The sequence below is a fragment of the Sciurus carolinensis genome, chromosome 7, assembly GCF_902686445.1.
Source record: "Sciurus carolinensis chromosome 7, mSciCar1.2, whole genome shotgun sequence".
In the NCBI taxonomy this organism is placed as follows: domain Eukaryota; kingdom Metazoa; phylum Chordata; class Mammalia; order Rodentia; family Sciuridae; genus Sciurus; species Sciurus carolinensis.
Genome location: NC_062219.1, coordinates 86,798,460 through 86,825,387, shown reverse-complemented (window position 1 = coordinate 86,825,387; position 26,928 = coordinate 86,798,460). Strand labels below are relative to the sequence as shown.

The 26,928-nt window shown below is 36.1% G+C and overlaps 1 protein-coding gene across 2 annotated transcripts in view; it reads left to right on the top strand.

The window, feature by feature from the left end:
- The window catches only part of Cd109 (CD109 molecule), a 135,480-nt gene that overhangs the window by 65,404 nt on the left and 43,148 nt on the right, over positions 1-26,928 (top strand). For both annotated transcript variants that reach the window (XM_047558705.1, XM_047558703.1), the window contains exons 9-21: positions 155-251; positions 503-644; positions 1,372-1,481; positions 3,415-3,639; positions 4,848-4,949; positions 5,040-5,102; positions 5,869-6,045; positions 8,237-8,389; positions 20,953-21,027; positions 21,467-21,527; positions 22,831-22,972; positions 23,827-23,944; positions 25,698-25,811. In XM_047558705.1, the coding sequence (XP_047414661.1) occupies positions 155-251; positions 503-644; positions 1,372-1,481; positions 3,415-3,639; positions 4,848-4,949; positions 5,040-5,102; positions 5,869-6,045; positions 8,237-8,389; positions 20,953-21,027; positions 21,467-21,527; positions 22,831-22,972; positions 23,827-23,944; positions 25,698-25,811 (1,579 nt within the window). The remainder of the gene's footprint in view (positions 1-154; positions 252-502; positions 645-1,371; positions 1,482-3,414; positions 3,640-4,847; positions 4,950-5,039; positions 5,103-5,868; positions 6,046-8,236; positions 8,390-20,952; positions 21,028-21,466; positions 21,528-22,830; positions 22,973-23,826; positions 23,945-25,697; positions 25,812-26,928) is intronic.

Sequence of the window (26,928 nt, the reverse complement as noted above, 5' to 3'; positions counted from 1 at the left end):
TAGTTTTTAAAAATTTGTAGTATGAGTGTGTATTTAATATAATTCTTCTACATTAGATTGCTAGTATATGCTATTGAAAGTAATATTTTTATTTTGTTCTTCTGACAGTATCAAGTTTTAGGGGGAAAAAAAAACCCTGTTTATTGTTTTTCAGGTATACATATGGGAAGCCAGTGAAAGGAGATGTAGTGCTTACATTTTTACCTCTATCCTTCTGGGGAGAGAAGAAAAATATTACAAAAAAATTTAAGGTAACTTTTGCAAACAGTTTATAACTTGCAATGGGAAAATATATGTATTTTTTCTAAAAATAAGATTTTATACTGAATTAACAAAAAACTGAGTGTAAGATAATCAAGAGCTTTGCAGCATTGAAAAGTGAGAATTTACCCACTTACATAGTGATTAATATGGAGCCATCACGTTGTAACTTAGTTTGAGTTTTATTTCTGGAATTTGAATTGCTAAAGTGAGAATAAAATTGAACTTTTAAACAAAACAGATAAATGGATCTGCAAACTTCTCTTTTAATGATGAAGAGATGAAAAAGGTAATGGATTTTTCAGATGGGCATTTTGAACACTCGGATCTCTCTACTCCTGGGCCAATAGAAATTCTAGCCACAGTAACAGAATCACTTACAGGTTTGTAGATGTTGAATTGAAGGTAAAGCTACTTAAGTGCTGCTGCTCTGTCCTCTCTTTTTATAACTTGCACTTTCACTTGAGGGCATTTAGTTTCCTTTTTAAACATGCTATTTAATGTTGAAGTTTTCAAGACTATTAAGTAGTCTAACTTGCAGGATGTTTTCATAATAAAAGTGAAACTTATTTTCTGTGAGTTTGTGCTTCAATCACATGTGATAGCTATTTGCATTTTCCTCCCATTTTTACTCTTTCTTTTTAGCTTGAAAACCACCCAGAAAGGCCTACATTTTCAACTGTTATTTCCTCCTCTTCTTCCTCCTCCTTTTTTAAAAACTATTTAACATCATCTGAAATCTCACCTGGTTCTAGATAGTTTTATCCTTTAATAAAAAATTGTCAATTATTTGGACGTTTCTGTTATTATTTCAACAGCTTTGGAAATATTATTGGAAAAGCAAGACTATTCTGTCAGTGACCCTAGTCTGCTGGTATCCATGTCACTGACGGAGGATGGTGGTAGTGGTGTTTAATTAAAAGCAGTCCACAGAAAACATCATAGAGTCATATGATTTTTGTAGTGTGCTATGTCAGTATAGAAGTAAAGCTTATGTGTCCTGATATTTTCAGTCTTTTTCACAAGTAGCTTAGATGGGAAGATTTGGTTGATAGAAGCTGGTAGGAAATTATTTCTTTTTCATTCTAAATGATGCAACTTCCAAAATAGGCATCTCAAGAAATGCAAGCTCCAATGTGTTTTTCAAGCAACATGATTACATCATTGAATTTTTTGATTATGCTACTATCTTGAAGCCATCTCTGAACTTCACAGCCACTGTAAGTTGGTATATTTATTACTAGTCCATAGCAGTAAGTTTGGTTGAATGAAAAACAGAATGGGAAATACTATATTCAGTGTTTCTTCAAAAATTTAAACCAAAATTAGATATATTACTTTTCCTCTTTAGAACTGTGAGATAAGTAGAATTGTTTCTAAATGATCTGGATCTCAAGTTTTTAAAAGTCATTTCTAACAACAACAAAAATATCTTCCTAGAAATTTATTTAGCTAATAGTTTAAATTAGATTTGCTACATTGAAGATTTTATTAATTGAAGGGATTTGATGGTGGTCAAAATTTTAAGTTAAATCTGATTTTTACAATGACAATTTTATTTCTAGAAAGGATACAACTTTAAAATTTAACATCATATCTCTTTTTCAAAAAATGTTGAATTAACACTTATTACTTTAGTATGTTTTGACAGAGTGCAAGGTATAGGGCTAGGCAGGGCTTATGGAGCAAAGAAAGACCCAGGGCTACCCTGGAAATCAAAGTTTTTGTGGTGGTGACAAGAAAATATGCACAGAAATGTAATTCAAGGCAGCATAAGATTTTAAATCATGAGTTAGTTTCTATAGGGATTTAAAGCAGGTATTGCAAAACTTTTCCTGCAGAGATTAGATAGTAAATATTTTTAGCTTTCTGGGCCATATGGTCTTTGTCACATCTACTCAACTCTGTCATTGTCCTATGTAAGTAGCCACCGCCAACTTGTAAACAAAGGAGAATGACTATATTCCAATAAAACTTTATTTACAAACATACTGGATAGGCATGCCTGCTTTCCAGTTAGCTAATCCTTGTTTAAAGAGGAGGGGTTGATCCTTGTTGAATGTGTGAAGAGAAGTTTTAGATAGTTACTGTTTTCAGTGATCTCAATAATTCAGGCAATTTGAAAGGTAAAAATCACGAGGCTGCTGATATTTGTTTCCAGATGAGTGAAACAGTGGAGTTCAGGAAGGAAGGTTTGGGTTTGGGATGGGATGGGGGTTAAGGGATACTTTATGGAAGAGGAAGTTCTGAATGCTTTGTTAAAAGATTAGTAGGGTTTTAAATGTTTGGGCATGAGATTGGGAGGTGGGGAGCAAGGTGAGTTGAGACAAAAAGTGGGAGACTGGATGGCAAATTCAGGGGTACTCAGAAGATAGTGACTGGACAATTGCAGTCCCAGCTGAGGGCTCATGTCTGGGAGTGATAAGACAGGAGGGTCCTGAATTCTCCCTTATGGTTTGAACTTTATACTCTAGGCAGTGAGAAGCCTAGGAACCTCCAGAATGTGGGAGGGTTATGGTGAAAACTGAGTAGGGCCATGTGGTTGTGCGCTGGAGGACGGAAGCAGCCTAGGCGAGGGGCAACAGGGACCTCATAGTGGTGGCTGTGAGAGTGGAAGGCAACAGAGAAATATAGGACTTAATGTTCACTGGATTTGGGAGGTAGGGCAAGGGAGGGAAAATTTGGAGGGTAGGTCTGGCAGAATTGTGGTATCAATGAAAACAGGAAAGGCAAGATGGTTACTCTGTGCTAGATATGCTGATTTCCAGGTGACTGGTATTCAGGTGAGAACTTCCTGGAGGGAATTGGAGGTATTGGGTATGAGCTGCAGTGCAAAGAAAAGATAGGGGTTTTGGATTTACCGTATAATCCCCCCAAAATAACAAACTAAGGCATAGGAACACTGAGACCTTTGAGGAAGGGAGAAGAACACTTTAACAGAAGGCAAGGAAGCCATAGTGTTAAGAAGGCAGGGACCATGGGCTCTCGATGCCTCCTACAGAGAGGCCACTGAATCTGGAAGTGAGAGTGCCACCAGTAATTGTTGAGACTTACTGTAATGGGAATATTACAGATGGAAACTGTAGCCAATTGAACTTAAATTCTTTGCTTTTTTTGTTACCTGTTTTAAAAATATCTTGTTTTGATAATTAGGTGAAAGTAAGCCGTTCTGATGGCAACCAACTGACTCTTGAAGAAAGAAGTAATAATGTAGTCATAGCAGTGACGCAGAGAAACAATACCAATCTCTGGAGCAGACAGAATCATGGAAATCAGGATATGGAAGCTGTCCAGATCATGAATTATACTGTTCCCCAAAATGGAATCTTTAAGATTGAATTCCCAATCCTGGAAAACTCCAATGAGCTACAGCTGAAGGTGCCCTCTGTTTCCCACGATTATGTTTCTGAGACACCATCATCTCAGTTGTAACAATGTAGACACTCAACCTGTCAGAGCTCAAAGTGCATAGGAAGTGGACACGTTTCTGTGTTTTAAAGTGGGAGAAAGTGTTAGAAGTAATTTGATGACAGTGACTGAGGATTGGCCTGAAATTTTCCTTGTAAGTTCATTTTGAAGAGCAGAGTAAAATATAACAATGTGAAGATATGAGGGAGAAGCTCCTCAAAACCTGGGTCTAGGTTGATTTTCAGTCATTCGAAATTTTATTTTCAGTCAGGTGTAGTGACACACACCTGTAATCCCAGTTACTCAGGAGGCTGAGGTAGGAGGATCACAAGTTGGAGGACAACCTGGGTAACTTAGAGAGTCATATCAAAATAAAATAAAATAGAAAAGGGGTGGAGTTATAGCTCAGCAGTAGATCAGTTGCCTAGGCTGAGTAAGGACTTGGCTTTAAACCCTAATACTGGAAAATAAAAATAAAAGTGGATTTATTTTGGGAGGAACTGGAATCAAAGAAGATTATGTATTTGTTTTTACATACACACCTTTGTTGAGCTTCCTTTCTCAAAGTGGTTTGTCTGAGAATTCTCAGCCATCCCTGCTACCTTCCCTCTGGTTACTCTGTCTTGCCTGAGTCAGGGCCTTGGCTGAGCAGGGTGCTCCACAGTTGGGGCCTCTGATTTTTTTTAGTTGTCAGTGGATCTTTATTTTATTTATTTATTTATATGTGATGCTAAGGATTGAACCCAGTGCCTCATACGTACCAGGCTCTACCACTGAGCCATACCCCTAGTCCGCCTCTTTGATTTTCACTCTGAACATTGATGGATTAAGAGGTGTTGGTGAGCTGTGTGTTGTGGAGAAAAGAAAGGTTCCTTTTCCTTTTCATTCTCTCTTCTCACAGTGTTTCCTGATAAAATAACCTTTGTTTCTGAAAAAGAGCTGTGTTTTTTGTTCCCCCCTAGGTTATGATAGCAAGGACTTTTGTGTTTTTAAATTATCAGGTTCTTTATAGTATAACTATAAAATGATGAAGACCAGTGTTTGGTGAATGTATTTTTACTGCTCAAAAAAAAAAAGAAAGTAAAGTGAATTTGACTTTTAGTAATTATTCATCAGGTAGCATCTTTTCTCAGGGTTACTCAAAATGAAAATTTTCAGCTCTCTTTCTTTTGCTGTAGGCTTATTTTCTGACCAGTGTAAGTAGCATGGCAGTTCATGGCATGTTTACATCTCCCAGTAAGACATACATCCAGCTAAAAGCAAGAGATGAAAATATAAAGGTAATACATATAACTCACTTGATAATCAAAGTACAATTGGACTCTCTTGCCATCGATATGTGCACATTAACTGAGATCTTTTTCTTCTAGGTAGGATCACCTTTTGAACTGGTGGTCAGTGGCAACAAGCAATTGAAGGAGTTTAGCTATATGGTAATCTCTTACAGAATTTAAATTTATGATCTATTATAGAATCATCTTAAATGGTATCTACCTTATATCTACACTGAACTTACTAATTTTTGAAATTAGGCTGTCCCTTTCATATTGAATCAAAGTATCTTTTATCTTTTTCCACCTGTGTTTTCATTTCTAATTTAAAATACTTTAATTAATTTTAGCATCATGTTTAAAATTCAAATTTCTATTAGACAAGTAACATACATTCTTGGTAGAAATTTGTAAAATATAAAAAAAAATAGAAATTGACATCATGACTTTGTAATTTTTTAAATCCAACTGTCCCAGTAGAGTCCTGTATTCCTCCCAATCAAAAATAGATTCTTTACCAACACAAAGAAATGATAAATGTTTGAGGGAATAGATATGCCAGTTACCTTAATCTGGTCATTACATGCTGTGTACATGTATTGAAATATCACACCATGACCCACAAGTGTGCACAAATGTTACATGTCAATCAAAAATTAAAAATGCAATAAATTAAATTGAGAATTAAAAATATTAATTTTTGATTATGAATCTACTGTTATTCCAATCAGCATTGCTTTAATCTTCAATTTCTATTTCTTAGGTTATATTCTCTGTCAAGTTGGTTTTCTTGTATTTGAAAAGGTGTCAAGACTGATTTAAGTCAAAAATTTGTGGTTTTGCTTAAAATTACGATAAATATAGCTTCAATTGAGATCCTACTAACTTTTGCAAAAAATTAAATTCATCTACTATTTTTTTTTTTCAGGTAATATCCAGGGGACAGTTGGTGGCTGTAGGCAAACAGAACACCACAACCTTTTCTTTAATACCGGAAAGTTCTTGGGCACCAAAGTCTTGTATAATTGTGTATTATGTTGAAGATGATGGTGAAATTATAAATGATGTCCTAAAAATTCCTGTTCAGCTTATTTTTAAAAATAAGGTAAGATTTAAAGTAATTATATTTAAAATAAAACTTTCTATTAGTGAAGTCTGAGATATATGCTATTTCTTTAAAAAAGTATCATTAAGCCAAATTGGTTAGGATGATATATTAGTCCCTTCTAGAACTATGGTCAAACCTCTTCATATTTAGTTACTACATGTGTATTTTTGCATGTAGAATTATTTGACTTTATGTATCTTATTTGTGAGATAATGTTCTTGGCTGTATGTAAAAACATACAACCATTTAAGGACTTTTAAAATAGTTGAGTTGATGTAGCTTGGTTGTGGAATTCATTGGCACTGTAGTATATGTGTGGTTTGACCTTACCTTGGAGTGAGGGAGTGAGGCCATCTGAGATGAATTTAAGAGGCAGAGCTGGGCTTTGGTTTATCTATTACATTAGCTGAAAACTAACCTGGGATAGATTTTTAATATACTTGGTTACCTTGCACATGAGGATCTGTGTGAAGTCTGACCTCCAGATGCATCAGTGCTTTTTGTAGCCTGAGTAATCCGCTTGTGTAGGAAGCTGCCTTGGCCCCTAACTCTGAAAAGAAACATGACTGAATCTTCTCACATATATCAGAATGAGCCATGCTTCTCACTAAAACTCGCTGTCTCTCTGGTCCTCATTGTTTTAAAGCAGTGTTTGCAGAGTATGGGTTCTTCCATGCTTTCTTCTGTTGAGAATTGTTAACCCTAACTTTCATTATCACAATATAAACTTCTACTTTTTGTCTGATGAAAAGACATAAGACATTTTTCTTTTTAAAAAAGAAGACACTATATTTTGTTAGCTTCAGAGCACAATTTTTACTTCTAATGATAATAGCTGACAAAAGTGAATTTTAAAGTAGGACTGAGGCTTAACCTAGGAGACATATTTCTGAAAGTGAGATCAAGCTCTAAAATTAGTAACAAGTGTATAGGGTCATCGACATTGAGGAAGCAGAGTGTATTGATAGCTTATTTCAAGAAATTTCTTAGACATATGAGATAGGAAATCAGTTTCAGTTCCAGTCTCAGATAAGATGACTTGAGAAGTGTATCAGAGAAAAATTGCACCAGACCAGATAGGCAGGAGGGGATGATTTTAACTCAAGATTCTATAATATAAGAGAGTTTGAATTCAAGTCTATTGAAACAAAAGGTAGGAGACTGTTAAAGCACTGGGGTGAGTTAAAATAAAAGTACCGGAGGTTGTTGTGGGAAGGTTGGTTAAAGTGATTAGACCTTCATTTTTTGCTAATTGACACCTATGGAATTTGGCTCCCACTTTCCCACTGAGACTAGGAAAACAGTTGGGGCTCTGTCTTTCCTGATGATTACACTTTGAGAGGATGGTTTCCACCACGAGAAGTTTTACACTTCAGAGTCAGAGAAAGACTTTGAATTGCAAGATGTCTAAAGCACGTGCTCTAAGGAAAGGGGGCTATAGTCAGGAAGGAGCCTATCCAAACTGTAATCAAGCCTAGGGTGGCATTAAGGCCATCTTGGACAGACGGTGCCATTGCTGGTACAGGGGAGTGTAGAGATAGATGCTAGATGAAATGAGAGTCCCCTGTAGGAAGGGGCCTCGTGAGAAGCCCTTCTGTACAGCAGTGATGAGATGACTGATGGTTTCTGAGAAGTAGTAGGACTAGGCTTTGTTGAGTATGATGACAGGAAGTCAGGTAGCCATGGAGACACAGAGCACGGACGGTGTCTTGGACAGAACCTTCATATCTCACAGCCTACCTAGTTTGGTGAGTCCTCAGGGAGCTCTCTGTGTTCATTCCCAAGTCCAGGTCACCTATGTATAGGAAACCTGTTTTCTTTTGCATGCCCCCTCTCGGATGCTGTCCTTCTCAGCTGTGCTAGACACTGCCGTTGCCTGTCCAGCACTGGCTCGGGGGCGGGGGATGAAGGAGGGGAGAAAGAGAGAAGGGGAAGAGAGATGTGAAGGATAATTCACATTTGTACAAGTGTAAGAAGTTTTATGGCTTGCAAACATGAGGGAATAGCCTTTCTTAAAAAAAATCTTTTTTATTCTTTTCTTTGGAAAGAGTTATATATGTTTTAGAATTATCCCTGGACCAAGGCAAATGTAGGATTTTTAGATTTTGAGTTACTAATCTGTTATTGGTAAGGTATGTAACAAATGTTTTTAAAAAGTAAAATCAATCAATCCTGTTTTCTCCCTCAGATAAAGCTGTTTTGGAGCAAAGTTAATGCTGAACCTTCTGAGAAAGTCTCTCTCAGGGTCTCTGTTACACAGCCAGACTCAGTAGTTGGGATTGTAGCTGTTGACAAAAGTGTGAATCTGATGAATGCCTCAAATGATATTACAATGGAAAATGTGAGTTTAGTTTTTTTTATTAAGTTACAAATATTTTTTCTTTTTAAAAATTTGTTCTTTTTATATATACGTGACAAGTGTATTTTGTCACATTATGTTTATATAGAGTATAATCCATTCTCTGTAAATGATGCGAAGTTTCACTGGTTGTTATTCATATATGAACACAGCAAAGTTATGTTCCATTAATTCTACTGTCTTTCCTATTCCCTTCCCCCTCCTTCCCTTCATTCCCCTTTGTCTAATCTAACTTCTGTCCCTCTCTCCTTATTGTGTGTTAGCATCCACATGTCAGAGAGAACATGTTGGTCTTTGTTTTTTTGGGATTGGCTTATTTCACTTAGCTTGATTTTCTCCAGTTCCATCAACTTACTAGCAAATACTACAATTTTATTTTTCTTTATGACTGAGTAATATTCCATTGTGTATATATACATACCACATTTTCTTTATCCATGCAACTGTTGAAGGGCACCTAGGTTACTTCCATAACTTAGCTATTATGAATTGAGCTGCTATAAACATTGATGTGGCAGTGTCACTGTAGTATGTTGATTTTAAGTCCTTTGGGTATATGCTGAAGAGTGTGATAACTGGGTCATACGGTGGTTCCATTCTTAGTTTTCTGTGGAATCTCCATACTGCTTTCTAGTTTCCACCAATTTGTAGTCCCACCAGCAACGTATGAGTGAACTTTTTTCCCCACATCCTTGTCAACATTTATTATTACTTGTATTCTTGATAATTGCCATTCTGATTAGAGTGAGATTAAATCTCAGTGTAGTTTTAATTTGCATTTCTCTAATTGCTAGAGATGTTGAATATTTTTTCATATATTTGTTGTCCATTTGTGTTTCTTCTCATGTTAAGTGTTGGTTCAGTTTCTTAAGCCATTTATTGATTGGGGTATTTGTATTTTTGGTGTTAAGTTTTTTTTTTTTTGAAGAAATTAAAGCTTCTTTTATTATATATATATATATATTTTTATTGTATACAAATGGGATACATGTTGTTTCTCTATTTGTACATGGAGTCAAGGCATACCATTTGTGTAATCATAAATTTACATAGGGCAAAGATGTTTGATTCATTATTTTTTCCCTTCCCCCCACCCCTCCCACCCCTCTTTTCCCTCTATACAGTCCTTCTTTCCTCCATTCTTACCACCCTCCTTATCCCTAACCCTAAACCTAACTCCAACCCTAACGCTAACCCCTCCCACCCCCCATTATATGTCCTCATCCACTTATCAGCGAGATCATTCATCCTTTAGTTTTTTGGGATTGGCTTATCTCACTTAGCATGATATTCTCCAATTTCATCCATTTGCCTGCAAATGCCATAATTTTATCATTCTTTATGGCTGAGTAATATTCCATTGTATATGCCACAGTTTCTTTATCCATTCATCAACTGAAGGGCATCTAGGTTGGTTCCACAATCTGGCTATGGTGAATTAAGCAGCAATGAACATTGATGTGGCTGTATCTCTGTAGTATGCTGATTTTAAGTCCTTTGGGTATAGGCCAAGGAGTGGGATAGCTGGGTCAAATTGTGGTTCCATTCCAAGCGTTCTGAGGAATTTCCATACTGCTTTCCAGAGTGACTGCACTAATTTGCAACCCCACCAGAAATGTATGAGTGTACCTTTTTCCCCACATCCTCGCCAACACCTATTGTTGCTTGTGTTCTTGATAATCGCCATTCTAATTGGGGTGAGATGAAATCTTAGGGTAGTTTTGATTTGCATTTCTCTTATTACCAGAGATGTTGAACATTTTTTCATATATCTGTTGATTGCTTATACATCTTCTTCTGTGAAGTGTCTGTTCATTTCCTTAGCTCATTTGTTGATTGGATTATTTGTATTCTTGGTGTAGAGTTTTTTGAGTTCTTTATAGATTCCTGAGATTAGTGCTCTATCTGAAGTATGAGTGGCAAAGATATTCTCCCACTCTGTAGGCTCTCTCTTCACATTACTGATAGTTTCCTTTGCTGAGAGAAAGCTTTTTAGTTTGAATTGTTGTTGATTCTTGCTTTTATTTCTTGTGCTATGGGAGTCCTGTTAAGGAAGTCTGATCCTAAGCCAACAAGTTGAAGATTTGGACCTACTTTTTGTTCTATAAGATGCAGGGTCTCTGGTCTGATTCTGAGGTCCTTGATCCATTTTGAGTTGAGTTTTGTGTAGGGTGAGAGATAGGGGTTTAATTTCATTCTGTTGCATATGGTTTTCCAGTTTCCCCAGCACTATTTGTTGAAGAGGCTATCTTTTCTCCATTGCATATTTTTGGCCCCGTTGTCTAGTATGAGAAAATTGTATTTATTTGGGTTTGTGTCCGTGTCCTCTATTCTGTACCATTGATCTATCTGTCTATTTTGGTACCAATACCATGCCGTTTTTGTTACTTTTGCTTTGTAATAGAGTCGAAGATCTGGTATTGCGATACCCCCTGCTTCACTCTTTCTACTGAGGATTGCTTTAGCTATTCTGGGTTTTTTATTCTTCCAGATGAATTTCATAATTGCTTGCTCTATTTCTGCAAGGTACATCATTGGGATTTTAATTGGAATTGCATTGAATCTGTATAGCACTTTAGGTAGTATGGCCATTTTGACAATATTAATTCTGCCTATCCAAGAACATGGGATATCTTTCCATCTTCTAAGGTTTTCTTTAATTTCTTTCTTTAGTGTTCTGTAGTTCTCATTGTAGAGGTCTTTCACCTCTTTTGTGAGATCGATTCCCAAGTATTTTATTTTGTTCGATGCTATTGTGAATGGGGTTGTTTTCCTAATTTCTCTTTCTGAAGATTCATCACTTATGTATAAAAATGCATTGGATTTGTGAGCATTGATCTTGTAACCTGCTACTTTACTGAATTCACTTATGAGTTCTAAAAGTTTTCTGGTGGAATCTCCAGGTTCCTCTAAATATATAATCATGTCATCAGCAAACAGGGATAGTTTGAGTTCTTCTTTTCCAATTTGTATCCCTTTAATTTCTTTGGTTTGTCTAATTGCTCTGGCTAGAGTCTCAAGAACGATGTTGAATAGAAGTGGTAAAAGAGGGCATCCCTGCCTTGTTCCAGTTTTTAGGGGGAATGCTTTCAGTTTTTCACCATTTAGAATGATATTGGCCATGGGCTTAGCGTAGATGGCCTTTACAATGTTAAGGAATGTTCCCACTACCCCAATTTTTTCTAGTGTTTTGAGCATGAGGGGATGCTGTATTTTATCGAATGCTTTTTCTGCATCTACTGAAATAATCATGTGATTCTTAACTTTAAGTCTGTTGATATGGTGAATGACATTTATTGATTTCTGGATGTTCAACCAACCTTGCATCCCTGGGATAAAACCCACTTGATCGTGGTACACTATCTTTTCAATATATTTTTGTATGCAATTTGCTAAAATTTTGTTGAGAATTTTGCGTCGATGTTCATTAAGGATATTGGTCTGAAATTTTCTTTCCCCAATGTGTCTCTCTCTGGTTTAGGTATCAGGGTGATATTGGCTTCATAGAACGAGTTTGGGAGGGTTCCCTCCTCTTCATGAAATACTTTGAGGAGTATTGGAATGAGCTCTTCTTTAAAGGTTTTGTAGAACTCGGCTGAGAACCCATCTGGTCCCGGACTTTTCTTTGTTGGTAGGCTTTTGATGACCTCTTCTATTTCATTGCTTGAAATTGATTTATTTAAGTTGTGTATGTCCTCCTTGTTCAGTTTAGGTAATTCATACGTCTCTAGAAACTTGTTGATGTCTTTGAGGTTTTCTGTTTTGTTGGAGTATAGAGTTTCAAAATAGCTTCTAATTATGTTTTGTATTTCAATAGTGTCTGTTGGATATTTCCTTGTTCATTCCGAATTTGAGTAATTTGAGTTTTCTCCCTCTTTCTCTTTGTTAGTGTGGCTAAGGGTTTCTCAATTTTGTTTATTTTTTCAAAGAACCAACTATTTATTTTGTTAATTTTTCCGATTGTTTCTTTTGTTTCAATTTCGTTGATTTCAGCTCTGATTTTAACTATTTCCTGTCTTCTACTACTTTTGGTGTTGGTCTGCTCTTCTTTTTCTAGGGCTTTGAGCTGTAGTGTTACGTCATTTATTTGTTGATTTCTACTTCTTTTGTTGAATGCGCCCCATGAAATAAATCTTCCTCTAAGTACTGCTTTCATAGTGTCCCAGGGATTTTGATATGATGTGTCTTTGTTCTCGTTTACTTCTAAGAATTTTTTTATTTCCCTCCTGATGTCTTCTGTTATCCATTCATCATATAATAGTGTATTATTTAATCTCCAGGAATTAGAGAAGTTTCTGTTTTTTATTCTGTCATTTATTTCTAATTTCAATCCATTATGATCTGATAGAGTACAAGGTAGTGTCTCTATCTTCTTGTATTTGCTAACAGTAGCTTTGTGGCATAAAATATGGTCTATTTTAGAGAAGGATCCGTGTGCTGCTGAGAAGAAAGTGTATTTGTTCTTTGTTAGATGGCATATTCTATATATGTTGTTTAAGTCTAAATTGTTGATTGTGTTATTGAGATCTATGGTTTCTTTATTCAATTTTTGTTTGGAAGATCTATCCAGTGGTGAGAGAGGTGTGTTAAAATCGCCTAGTATTATTGTGTTGTGGTGTATTTGATTTCTGGAATTGAGAAGGATTTGTTTGATGTACGTGGATGAGCCAATGTTTGGGGCATAGATATTTATGATTGTTATGTCTTGCTGATTTATGCTTCCCTTAAGCAGTATGTAATGTCCTTCTTTATCCCTTCTGACTAGTTTTGACTTGAAGTCCACATTATCTGAAATGAGGATGGATACTCCAGCTTTTTTGCTGTGTCCGTGTGCATGGTATGTTTTTTCCATCCTTTCACCTTTAGTCTATGGGTGTCTCTTTCTATGAGATGAGTCTCTTGCAGGCAGCATATTGTTGGATTTTTCTTTTTAATCCAATCTGACAGTCTATGTCTTTTGATTGATGAATTCAGGCCATTAACATTCAGGGTTATTATTGTGATATGATTTGTATTCCCAGTCATTTGACTCACATTTGTTTTTTGACATGATTTGGTTTCTCCTTTATTTGGCTATTCCTTTAGGCTAGTTCCTCCCGTTGCTGATTTGCATCATTGTTTTTCATCTCTTCCTCATGGAATATTTTGCTGAGAATGTTCTGTAATGCCGACTTTCTTTTTGTAAATTCCTTTAGCTTTTGTTTATCATGGGAGGATCTTATTTCGTTGTCAAATCTGAAAGTAAGTTTTGCTGGGTATAAGATTCTTGGTTGGCATCCGTTTTCTTTCAGGGCTTGGTAAATGTTGTTCCAGGCCCTTCTAGCTTTTAGGGTCTGGTTTGACAAATCTGCTGATATTCTTATTGGTTTCCCTCTGAATGTAATTTGATTCTTTTCTCTCGCGGCCTTTAAAATTCTGTCTTTATTTTGTATGTTAGGTATTTTCATAATAATGTGCCTTGGTGTGGGTCTGTTATAATTTTGCATATTTGGAGTCCTATAAGTCTCTTGTACTTGGTTTTCCATTTCGTTCTTCAGATTTCGAAAATTTTCTGTTATTATTTCATTGAATAGATTGTTCATTCCTTTGGTTTGTTTCTCTAAGCCTTCCTCAATCCCAATAATTCTTAAATTTGACCTTTTCATGATATCCCATAGTTCTTGGAGATTCTGTTCATGATTTCTTACCATCTTCTCTGTTTGGCCAACATTGTTTTCAAGATTAAATATTTTGTCTTCAATGTCTGAGGTTCTGTCTTCCAGGTGTTCTATCCTATTGGTTATGCTTTCTATGGAGTTTTTAACTTGGTTTATTTTTCCTTCATTTCAAGGATTTCTGTTTGTTTTTTTTTCAGTATCTCTAACTCTTTATTGAAATGATCTCTTGCTTCCTGTATTTGGTCTTTTAACTGTTGATTGGTGTGATCATTTAATGCCTGCATTTGCTCTTTCATCTCCTCCTTCAATGCCTGCATTTGCTCTTTCATCTCCTCATTTGCTTCCCTGATTGTTTTAATTATGTACATTCTGAACTCCCTTTCTGACATTTCTTCTGCTGTGCTGTCATTGGGTTTTATTGATATAGTATCTAGGTTTATTTGGGACATTTTCTTCCCTTGTTTTCTCATATTGGTCAGATGTCAGTGGGACTCTGAGATATTGCAGATTTTCTCTATTGGCTTATAGTGTCCCTGTAGATTTCCAGTGTATCACCTCCCAGCCTTCGGTAGCCTGAAGTCTTGGAGGAACTTGATAATGCAGTGCTTCTGAAGAAAGCTGCCCCTAGTCTGCTACTGGTTCCAGGGCTTGGAGCTGGCTCTGTGCAGAAAGGCTCTCACTGGGGGGCCTGTACTGCGCAACTGGCCGTGTGGGAGGAGCACACCGCCGGAGTGTGGAAGGCTACCTGGGGAAGACTCTAGCTGCCCTGCCATGCTCTGATAAGCCGCCCCTATCCGTGCCTGCCACCCAGGTCGAGCTTCACCCGGTGTGGGAGACTCACCCCATGGCTCTATTTTAGTCTGAGTCTCTCAATGCCTCCCCTTCTTGAGTCCTGGGTTCTGGAGCGACTGGAGATGCAGTCACCCTCTAGTCTGCCATCTTGGATTGCCCCATGGAAAGAGCCTGCAACCGGAAGGGGCAGGGCCACCTGGAGAAGTCTCTGGCTGCCCTGCCCTGATCCCAGAGGCTGCCTGGGGGTCGGAGCTCTCCGTTGGCTCGGGAACATGTGGCTGGCTCTGTGTAGAAAGACTCTCACTGGGTGGTCTGCTCCAAGAAGCTAGCCTTGAAAGGCGCCTCCCGCCGCAGGGGCCCGGGCTGCTTGGGAAAGTCCCTGGCTGCCCTGTCCTGGTCCCTGAAGCTGCTTGCGGGCCGGAGCTCGCCGCACTGGCTCTGGGACTTGGAGTTGGTTCTGTTCAGAAAGGCTCTCACTGGGGGGCCTGCTCTGAGAAGCTGGCCCTGTGGGAGCTGGTGTTAAGTTTTTTGAGTCCTTTGTATATCCTGGAGATTATTGCTCTATCTGAAATGCAGGTGGTAAACATTTTCTCCCATTCTATAGGCTCTTTCTTCACGTTCTTGATTGTTTCCTTTGCTGTGAAGAAGGTTTTTTGTTTGATTTCATTGCATTTATTGATTCTTGCTTTGATTTCTTGTTCTTTGGGAGTCTGATCCTAAGCCAACATGATGAAGATTTGGGCCTATTTTGTCTTCTGTTAGGTGCAGGGTCTCTAGTGTAATTCCTAGGTCCTTAATCCATTTTGAGTTGAGTTTTGTGCAGAATGAGAAATAGGGGTTCAATTTCATTCTGCTACATATGGATTTCCAGTTTTCCCAGCACCATTCGTTGAAGAGGCTATCTTTTCTCCAACGTATGTTTATGACACCTTTGTCTAGTATGAGGTAATTGTATTTATGTGGGTTTGTCTCTGTGTCTTCTATTCTTTTCCATCGGTCTTCATGTCTCTTTTGATGTCAATACCATGCTGTTTTTGTTACTACCTCTGTAGTATAATTTAAGGCCTGATATTGTGATGCCTCCTGCTTTACTTTTCTCACTAAGGATTGCTTCGTATTGCATTATTTTAAATGTTTAGAGGAAATTCATTAGTTTTTCTGAGTGTATAAGCCAATAAATAGTAAAGCCTCCAAATAAAAAAGAATCTGCATGTACTTGTTATGTTGACCAAAGCTTATGTGTTTAAGTGTCTTCTCTGTCTTATGTGACAAATACCATTTACAGTCAGCTAGAACTAGTTCTGGTGGTCTATTGTATAGCACAGTGACCATAATTAATAAAAATGTGTTATACACTTAGAAGTTGCTAAAAGAACAGATTTAAATGTTCTCACAACAAAAAGTGGTAAAATTGTGATGTGATAGATGTGCTATTTAGTTTGATTTAATTATTCCATGATATATAATAGGTATATCAAAACATCACATTTTACCCTACAATTTACACAGTAAATATGCCAATTAGAGTTTTCCTCATTTGCATACTATATTTTTAATTTAAGACACTCAAGAAAATACTAGGAAATTATGCCCTAGCAAGTAAGACTGGCTATTATTAAAAAGACAAAAATAACAAGTGCTGGTGAGGATGTGAAGAAAAAGAGGCTTGCATTTTGTTGGTGATATAAATTAATACGGCTGTTATGGAAAACTATATGAAGGTTCCTTAAAAAATTAAAAATAAAATTACTGTGTGATCCAGCAGTCCTACTATTGAATACACATTCAAAGGACATGAAATCAGTATGTTGAAGAGACATCTGTACTCCATGTTCACTGCAGCACTAATTGCAGCACTAATCATAATAGCCAAGAAATGGGAACAACCTAAGTGTCTTCAGCTGATGCGTGGATAAACAAAATGTACATCTATGCAATGGAATACTGTTAAACTATAAAAAGATGAATTCCTGTCATTTGAAGCAACAAGGATGGAACTGGGAATGATTAAGTGAAATAAGCCAGGCACAGAAAAACAAGTACCACATGATATTACTCATATGTGGAACATAAGAAAGTTGATATCATAGATATTGATAATAAATTGGTGGTTACTAGATGTTGAGGGGGTGGGTAATGGGAGTGGTGAGTCAGGTAAGGTTAATCAGTGGGAAGTAAGTTACAGTTAGAGAGAAGCAAGATTTGTTGTGCTATTGCACATTAAGTTGACTATAGGTAATAATAATGAACTATGCATTTCAAAAATTAGGAGAAAAAATTTTGAATGACCCACTATGAAGAAATGACAAATGTTTGAGGGGATCAATATGCTTAATCTGATTTAAACATTATACAATGTATATATGTATGAAAACATTTTTGGTACCCCATTTATATGTACATTGTTAATGTTTTTATGTATCAATTAAAAAGTAAATTTTAAAAAGAGAAAGTACTGGGAAATTGACTCGCACAGTTCTGGATGACAGTGGATAATAGAGCTTGAGATAATTTTGAAATGCTTCCTATTTTCTTTATGTATGATGTTTATAAGTGATTATAATCTCCGTGGAATCAGGAATTTGCAATGCATTGAAGGAGTGAAATCAGGTTACTCTGCAGAAAATTACAAACTGAGAAATATATGAATGTTTAGAATGACATAAATGAATTCCATATTAGTCATTTCATTTTTATTCACACATTTTTGCTGTATCTTTGTGTACCATTGTGAGTTTTAATATAGATTGTATAATCTGTCCATTAATTGATTCAGCACAGTGATTAACTATGTAGCAGAAGGAAGGATATGTATAGTTAGGCTGATTTGGCAATTATATTGGAAAATTAATTCACTTGTGAAAAATTATACATTTTCTTCTGTTTACAGAAGTAATTTTTCTCAGCTTTTTTTTTTTTTAAGGAAAATCCCTTTAAAACCAATTGATCAATCTTTTCTCTTTGACTTTTCCTAAATTCACATTATCCTTAAGTCTATAGGTTTGGAACTGGGGTTATGCTTCAGTGTTAGAGTGCTTGCCTAGAATGTGCAAGGTGGGTTTGATCCAGCACCACACACAAGGAAAGTCTATAGATCTGTGTTTTCTTTAACTGAATATAACTGTATTTCTTACCTTACAGCTTTCTAAATATGTTGATAAATATATTATTTCATGTTTTTAAATTTAGCCTACTCTTTTTTTTTTGTTTCTTTTTCTTTCCATGTACTAGATCAAATTTTATTTGAGCTTGAGTTATCAGTATTATATTTATATCTTCATCTAATGAGACAAGTCTTTAGTGTGCTCTCATATCCTTTTTGTTTCCACCCCATCTTCTCCTCCTCTCCTTCCCTGGTCAGATAATGGTGCTGTTTACAGAGTTTAATTATATGTTATTATGGATTACCATTTTAATCTATGTTCTTTTTTTCAGTTTTTATTCTGAAAATTTGTATCCACTATTTCTTTCTTCCCATTTTATTTTTTCTTTCCTTCTGAGACTCCTGTTATCCAGAAATTGACATTTCTATTTTCATCCTCCATATCTCTTAGTTTTTTGTTTTATGTTTTCTATCTCTTTTTCTGTGGTTCTCTGAGAAAGATCCTCAATTGATTCTTCCAGCTCTCATATCATTTATCGCCTTATCTATCCTACTTTGAAAGCTTTTATTATTTCCTTTGTGCCAGCTCTATATTTTTATTTTTGTTTTTATTTTTATTTTGTTATCTATTATATTTTTAGTGTCTTTTTCTTTTGGGTCATTTTTTGTTCCTGCTTCATATTGCTAATATTTCTCCTTATCTCCTTATGCATATTTACTATGCTTATTTTAAATTTTTTTCAATAATTGTGCTTCATATGTCATGTTGTCTAGTTGGATGTTTTTCTTTTGGGTAGTTATACTCTTTGGGTAGCTAGTTGATGTGGCATCTCCTCTGATAACATCTACTGGGGAAACCTGAATAACAGGCTTCAATTTTTGGTGTAGGTCCTGGGAGTTTAAAGATAAAGGAGGGGTCGCAATTCATGGACTAGAGAATTAGGTTTGATCCTGTTTGCTACCTGCTTCTATTCAGAGTTCTACTTTTAAACATTTAGGGAAAAGCAGCACCAGGAAGAGATTATGATCCAAGCCCTGAGGCTTTGGAAGAGGTGGGGAGGAAGGGTCTGGCCATGTTTTCCTCACACCACAAGTGTCCACCTGCAATTATCCTTGGGGCATCTGCACAGGTATTCTAAGCTGCTGCTGCTGCTGCTGCTGCTGTTGATCTTGACAGGGAAGTTGCAAGGAATGATTTTCCTGAGGCTACCCCCTGGAGAGAAGCAAGAGAATTATAAAAACTTTCCCCATCCTGATCAGTTTCCTGATTACCATTTAGCTGTCTTCTGCCTCAGACCGAAACCATTTGCCTTCCTTCCAGCACCGGTTCAAAATATCCTCTACTCTTGGGATTTTTCCCATCTCACTCATTCACATTTTGTTTGCTTTTATTATTTCTCCAGAGTTGACTCTGGGGGAGGGAGTCAGGAGCCTGTGATACCAGACTGTGTTGGCTTCCCTCCTTTTTGTTGAATGTGTTGAGAGTACTTCAAGTATACTAGATCTTCCAGGAACAATTTTTAGGCATTAGCCTTCCCATTGTTAGCTTGTGCTGCAGCTTTGCAATGCTTTTTGTTGAGGCAGTGAGAAAAGGAGGATTTCTTTATGTGATAGATGCTGCTTCTTGAATAGCAAAGAAGTTGGCTGATGATGGACTGAACCTCTGAAACTGTGAGCTCAGAATAAACTTTTTATCCTCTAAATTGTTCTTGTTAGGAATTTCGGTCACAATGACAAAAGCTAACACATTGCCAGATCGTCGTGTTTGCTTACCGGGGATGTATCTGTGGTCATTAGCATAGCTGAACACAGAGGCCGCAGGTGTTAATTTCATCCTAGAATGAGTTTTTTCAACTTAGATTCTTTCCTACTTTCCTACTTTTGTCTCAGTTTGTCTTGGTTAATGCTAATGTAAATAAGGGAGAAGTATCAATACTTACTTAAAAAGATATAATACTTTAATTTTTTTTATTCTAGGAAAACATTTGTGCCATAAAATTTGCCATTTTTGCCATTTTAATGTACAATTCAGTGGCATTAATTGCTTTGCAAAGTTGTATAACCACCATTGGTATTTCCAAAATTTTCGTTGCTCCAGAGACTGTTTTCAGATAGTAATTCCCCATTTTTTCTTGCCCTGACCCCCTGGCAACTTCTAATCCACTTCTGTCTTTATGAATTTGCTTAGTCTACATTCTTATGTATTTATTCTAGACATTTACTTATTTCTTCCACCTTTTGGCTATTGTGAGTAAAGCTAGAACAAACATTGCATAGAAGTACCTCTGAGTCTTTGCTTTTGGTTCTTGTGGGTATGCACCTAGGAGTGGAACTGCTGAGTCATATTCTAATTACATGTTTAACTTTTTGAGGAAAAAGAGAGTTTTACCCACTCTTTTAACCTGTTTTACCTATTCTTGCTAGCTGTTTTACCTATTCTTAAAAAATAATAACACTGCTAATGTGACATAAGCATATATTATCTTAATTGGGGTCATTTGTATTGCTTTGATTATCAGTGAGGATGAATATTTTTTCTTCCTATTAATAATTTATATATTTCTCTTTTCTGAATTGTCTGTTTAGGTTATTGAAAAAAATTAGGTAACTGATATTTTATGGATATATTAATTGCCATCCAGTTTAACCCATTTATGTCTGCCAGAAGTATGGATTATTTTTAAATCTGACCTTTATGTGTTGATCTGTCAGTCAGTAACATTTAAGTTCCTCCTGGGCAAAACTCAATTCTAAACTCTCAGAAATTTTGGATTGCTGAGCAAAGTCAAAATAAGTTTAAAGAAGAAATATAATTCCAACCAATTGAATCATGAACAAAGCATTCACATATTCTTTACTCCTTGATTTGTATCATTTTCAAGTTTGATAAGCACATGGGCTATGACTAATCTAAGTTACTTCTAAGAAATGATTCAGAAGGCAGAAAACATTTACATCAACTGTTCATTCTGTGTATTTTATCTTCTTTGTAGGTGGTCCATGACTTGGAACTTTATAACACAGGATATTATTTAGGCATGTTTATGAATTCTTTTGCTGTCTTTAAGGTATGTTAACTTTGCTATATAATTTGAAGACCTTAGTATCTTTTACTATATCAAACACTATCAGAATTAATGATCATTTTGAAATGTTAACCTTTTATTAGATGTGTCACTGAAGTGTACTGTTTCATAAGTATAATTGGAGATGGAAAGATAATCATCCTTTCATTTTTAAAAGTAAACAGAAAATTCACCGTTAGAGACAGAAATGGAATTATCACTAAACAAATATTTTATTTTCTTCATATTACTTTCTTTGACTTTGAAATGGCTGTTCATGCATGTGTGAGAGAGGGAGAGAGTGGGAAAGAAAGAGACAGAGAAGCTGTATGTACCTAAGTTCTCAAAAATGAGCAAGAGTGAGTTAGAGTGTTGGAGACTTCTGTGATTAGAGAGCATCTAAATGTTCGTTTTAAAAGAAAATTTAAATTATTTTTTCTAGGAATGTGGTCTCTGGGTATTGACGGATGCAAACCTTGTGGAAGATTATGTTGATATGGTTTGTAAGTAAAACCTGCCAATATGCTTCAAAATGTTTATCTTTTACATCAGACATTTAGTATTACTTTATACAGGTATGGATATTTTCTGGTTGAACATGAATATTGTACCTTAAAATGTGTGGAATTTAATATACTTGGAAGTACATCTGGGCCATGACATGAAATGTTCTTCTGAGTTCCTATCTTTGAAATGAATGCTTTTCATTTGTTTTGTGTAATTCTTTGAGGTGGTTATATTTTGAACATATTGGTTCCAATTTGTATTGCAAGCTGTGCTATTATTTGGAACTAGTTCAAAGGAGAAACATGTTTTTGAAACATTTGTGTTCTCTAGCTTTTTGATGTTCACTCAGAAATTGCCCAGTTGCTAAAAGTAAGCTCTCTCTGTCTCTGTCTCTGTCTCTGTCTCTCTCACACACACATACCCTTTATCCATGGAGTTGGCCACTCAAATAAAAAGTATACTTTTACAAAGAAGCCATAAAATATTTTGACTGAAGGAAATGTATACATAAGGATGGTTAACTGTAGAAGTTATTCCCTCTTTTTTCAGGTAAAATTGTACTAGTGTCATCTTGAGAGGGTTCCAGAGCTATCACACTTCCTATCCCTGGATTCCTAGTTCCTGTAGGTGTTCTGAGTTACTCTGTACTCAACCCGAGGCTATTTGGCTTTGCATTGGTTCTTGCCACACATTGAGTCTCTGTTCTGAAGCTTAAAAGATATTTCATAGTCTTGAAGATTTATGAAGTTTTTATGATATTTATGTATTAAAAACATGTGCTCTACTTAATTTTCCTCATACAATTCTGTCCTACAAGGCTTCCAAGCATCTGTCTTTATCCATTTTTCAGTCTCTATTTTTATGCATCTTTGCTCATCTCTACTTATCAAATCCTGCCTGATGCCCATTATAGTCCTTTTTTAATTGTTAGCACTAAAGATCTAAAAAGAGAAGAGCAGAAAAGTTATAAAAGGTTTAAAAATATACTTTTAAATACTTTAAAAATTCAAATTAAAAATTTTAGCAACTGAACTGTAAGTAGTTTTTTAGTTATTGGTCATCAGGGACAAGAAACATTTAAAAAAATTATTTCTGGCTCTGAGGTCACTGTCCATGTGGTGTTTGGTAAATCACTTGACTTCTCTGCCTGTCAGATTTCTTATCTGAGAAACTAAGAGGGTTGGACAAGACAGAATCTAAAATCTCCTTCAACTGGGAGGGTCTGAGCCTCTGCACCAAGTTTACAATTCATTTTCTCTGGTGACTGTTTTCCTTACCACTATCAATGTTTGTTTTTAGATGATACTGCCGAGTATGCTGAGAGGTTTGTGGAGGAAAACGAGGGATATCTAGTAGATATTAATGACTTTTCTTCCGTTAGCAACCCACGTGTAAGAAAGCATTTTCCAGAGACCTGGCTTTGGCTAGACACTGATATGGGGTAAAAATTTATAAAGTTCTTTGTTCACATATATTTTGCTTAGTATATGTTTTAAATAAGTTTTGCCCTCTTTCTAGTGTTGATGAAGAACTAAGTAGATTTTGTTTTAGGATATTTATCAAATCTAACTAGTATTTAATAAAGTCACATGCAAATTGCGATAGGAGATTATCAACAAGGAGAAGACAGGTCTCCCTTTTTTTTTTTTTTCCCTAATGAAGGGTGATTTTAACTTTGAAGTCTCATAGTTCTCATTGGAGAAAAATGGCGGGAATTACATTTGTTGCCACTGGGTGAGAAGTAGTTGTGACTGTCTCGTGGGCACTGGCAATGCCATCCCCAGGAGAAGGAGGGGAGTGGGTGGTGGAAGGAATTCAGTTTAACTGCTAAACACTGTGCTACCTGATACCTGATAAGATAATTATGAAGTCTGTACAGTAATTTATAGACAGCTATTTAGGAATACTCAAAATAATCTCTGAAAAAAAGACAGTATTTACAGGGATGTAGAAAAGTAACTCTTCTTCAAATTGAGAAAAAATTGGAGTAGAGTTTGAAAATATGTATTTATTCTCTATACAACATTTATGAGAATATAGTGGTCATTCTGAAGATATAAACATTATAGAAAGAATTTATTGGAATTTGAATTAGTATGTGGTATTATGCCCTTATAATGACCTATACCTTGAGAACTTGGAATCTACTTTTTTATGCTAAATGGTTTTTAAATTTAGATACATAAATGATATAGAAAATTAAAATTCTTCCAAAAATAGTTAAAGTTATGTTGACTTATTTTGAAATATGTCAATTCTTGGGTTTTGTGATTTTTATGTTTGTCTTGATTTCAGATCCAAGATTTACCAGGAATTTGAAGTGACAGTACCTGATTCTATCACTTCTTGGGTGGCTACTGCTTTTGTGATCTCTGAAGACTTGGGTCTTGGACTAACAACTACTCCAGTGGAGGTACCATATGAAAGGGCTGCTTATTACTGTTATAGTACCTTGAAGCTAAGGAAGTTCTAGCTACTCAGTAGATTTTTAAAAAATGATTGCTTATAATGTTTATCATAGTTTAGGTAATTTTTTGGTTTTGCCTTTCTGCTTTTTATCTGTTTTAAATTTTAGAAAGAATGCTATGTTAGACTGTTAATTGGTAAGTCTCTATATTGAGATTAGGATTAAAAAAGTTTATTTTGGATGTGACCTAACAACTTCCAATGGTCAGAACAGAGAGAGGAGAGAGAATTTCCATGTATCCTTCAAGAAAAAGCACAACTTCTCAGGATGTCCCCTATGGACATTCCATCATATCTTGTTTCTAATTACTAAGCAGAATAACATGACCGTGAATGGCCAAAGATCAATACTTCTCACTTCTGTTATTTGTAAAGCTAGCATCTCAGAATGAAATTCATAGAATGTATAATCCACCTAATGTATACAATGTCAAAAAAATTAACATGATGCCCTAAGTGAAATACTAAGAGAAATAAAAAGAAAGCAGCACATGATAACATGATATGTACTTCGGTATGTTTGTGATCAGGCATTATTGCCCTAGAGATACAGTGACATTTAAGTGCTTATGCCATGCCTGCAATCACCTTGTGGGCAACAGCTATAAATGTGTACATGTATTGTTTCAGCAACTCAAAATCCTTGAGTGGCGCTGCCTATGGGGATGTAAATTTCTGAAATGGTGAACAACTTTTGGTAAAGTTACAAACAAATCAAGATGCATTCTTCTCTTAATGTACAAAATAGTTGTATTTAGAAAAGTTTAATGTGCCCTGTATGTATATATTGGAATTATGTTGTAAACTTGCATCATTTTAAATAGGTACTTTATTTATGTGCATATCTAAAGAAACACTCAAGAATCCTGAGGAATATGAAACAGTCTTTCACTAGGAAACAGTCCTTCACTGGGAAACAGTCCTTCACTGGGTCTGTTCTGAATATTGCAGACCTTCATCCACTAAGTGCCAGTAGCACCCTCCAATCATTGTGATGACCTAAGACACCTTCACAAATATCCAAATAAACCTCTAGAAGGAGTTACTGTTGCCAGCGTGACCATTGACTTAAACTAAGCCTCAGAGGCAGGGCAAGGGCTCGGCCTCCCCTGTAGGACTTGGCCAACATTTTCAGAATTGGACCACTTGAAGGAAACACATGTGGATGTGTGTGTAGAAGCAGACTGTCACGAGGCCTGTACTTGGGTTCAGTTTTACCACACTAGTCCAAAACAGGGACTGTTGATTTGGGCAGTAGCTTTCAAAACAGATCATGGAGTCAATATTGCATAACCAAAGAGCAACTTGCTTTGGTATTAAATAGCAACTTGCTTCTGGTTCCTCTACTTGCCTATAACATGAGGTTCTACTAGTGACAGAGACCCCGAACCTTACTTTGCTATTTAATAGGAGCATAGCATCTTCGTAGAGTTGTAATGATTAAATGGAATAATTTGTGAAGTGCCTAGCTCCTTTCAGGCATTCAATAAAGTATAGGATTAATTACAATAAATAACATAAAACAAGTCAACTTGCTATAATTTTTTGGGATAAGTTGTTATTTGCCTTCTGTTGGTAGGCAGGTGGACATTTCTAGGTGGACATATAAACTACACAGGCGTTGTGAGGATTGTTTTTAATTGTGTATAATTAAAGCATTTGACCTGAATAAAAATATATACTCACTGTGTTCTTTTCAGCTACAAGCCTTCCAACCATTTTTCATTTTTTTGAATCTTCCCTACTCTGTTATCAGAGGTGAAGAATTTGCTCTGGAAGTAACCATATTCAATTATTTGAAAGAGGCCACTGAGGTAATATGTTCAAGGTTTTATTGCTTGTTTATGTTTTTGTTTCAGGAGAAAACATGTAGGGATTAGCCTGGGTGGTGTTTGAACATCTGTGCTTCTAGACTTGCTGTACCCTCCTGGGAAGTCAATATGAATGGACTTTGTCAGCTATTTCTTCTGTAGTAATGTTTAGAGAATTGTCGGCAGATCTGTGCATTTCCTCCTTAATTCCCAGCACAGGTTCTCCCCTTCAGCCCCGGTCCTTCCTTATGGTCTTGGAGGCATGCCTTTCTCCAGTCTGGCCCCCGCCCATGTTTCCCCTTGGTCCCCCACATCTAGAATGTGTTGTCAATTCTCACTTACATTCTGTGCCCAGTGCAGTTGGCAAAGGATTTATCCCCTGCAGGACTTGGCTTGGAACTAAGATGCCTTTCCTGAGGAATCTTACCTGTTCTATTATGTTTACATTCTCCCTTGTTATACAGTGTATTACACTTTCAAGGATTTATTTTTTGAGTCATGTGCTTTGTATCTCTTTAGCTAGTCAGTTCCCTGGAAGGCTGAGATGAGGACCATTGCTTGTGCTGTGCCCACAGTAGTGTTAAACCAAATGGCTGATATTTCCCCCCCAGAGTAATAGGGAATGAAATTAACTAATCAGGATATGTAATTAATTTTATTGTATGGAAATGATATACTTTTAAAAGTATTATATCTATAGAATAAAATGTTTATTATTATTATTAGTATCAGTATTACTGCTACTACTACTTTTGGTACTGAGGATTAAACCCAGGGCTTTGCTCATGGTAAGCACACACTCTACCACTGAGTCTTTAAAATTTTTAATTGTATTTTTTTTTTAATGTAGTCAGTATGGTACAGTGTAACAAACAAAAGATTTGGAGTCAGAAGGCTCAGTGTCCAATTTGCCCCATACTAGCAAATAACTTAATTATAGTTCCCTCATCTATAAAAAAAATGGGAATTACAATTATTATCTACACAAAAGTACTTTGAAAAGCAGATGAGAAAATACATTGGTAAACAATTTGTAAAATTTAAGGTCTAGAGAAATGCTATTTTTTTTTTTTTTTTTTTTTTGGGTGCTGGGGATTGAACCCAGGGCCTTGTGCTTGCA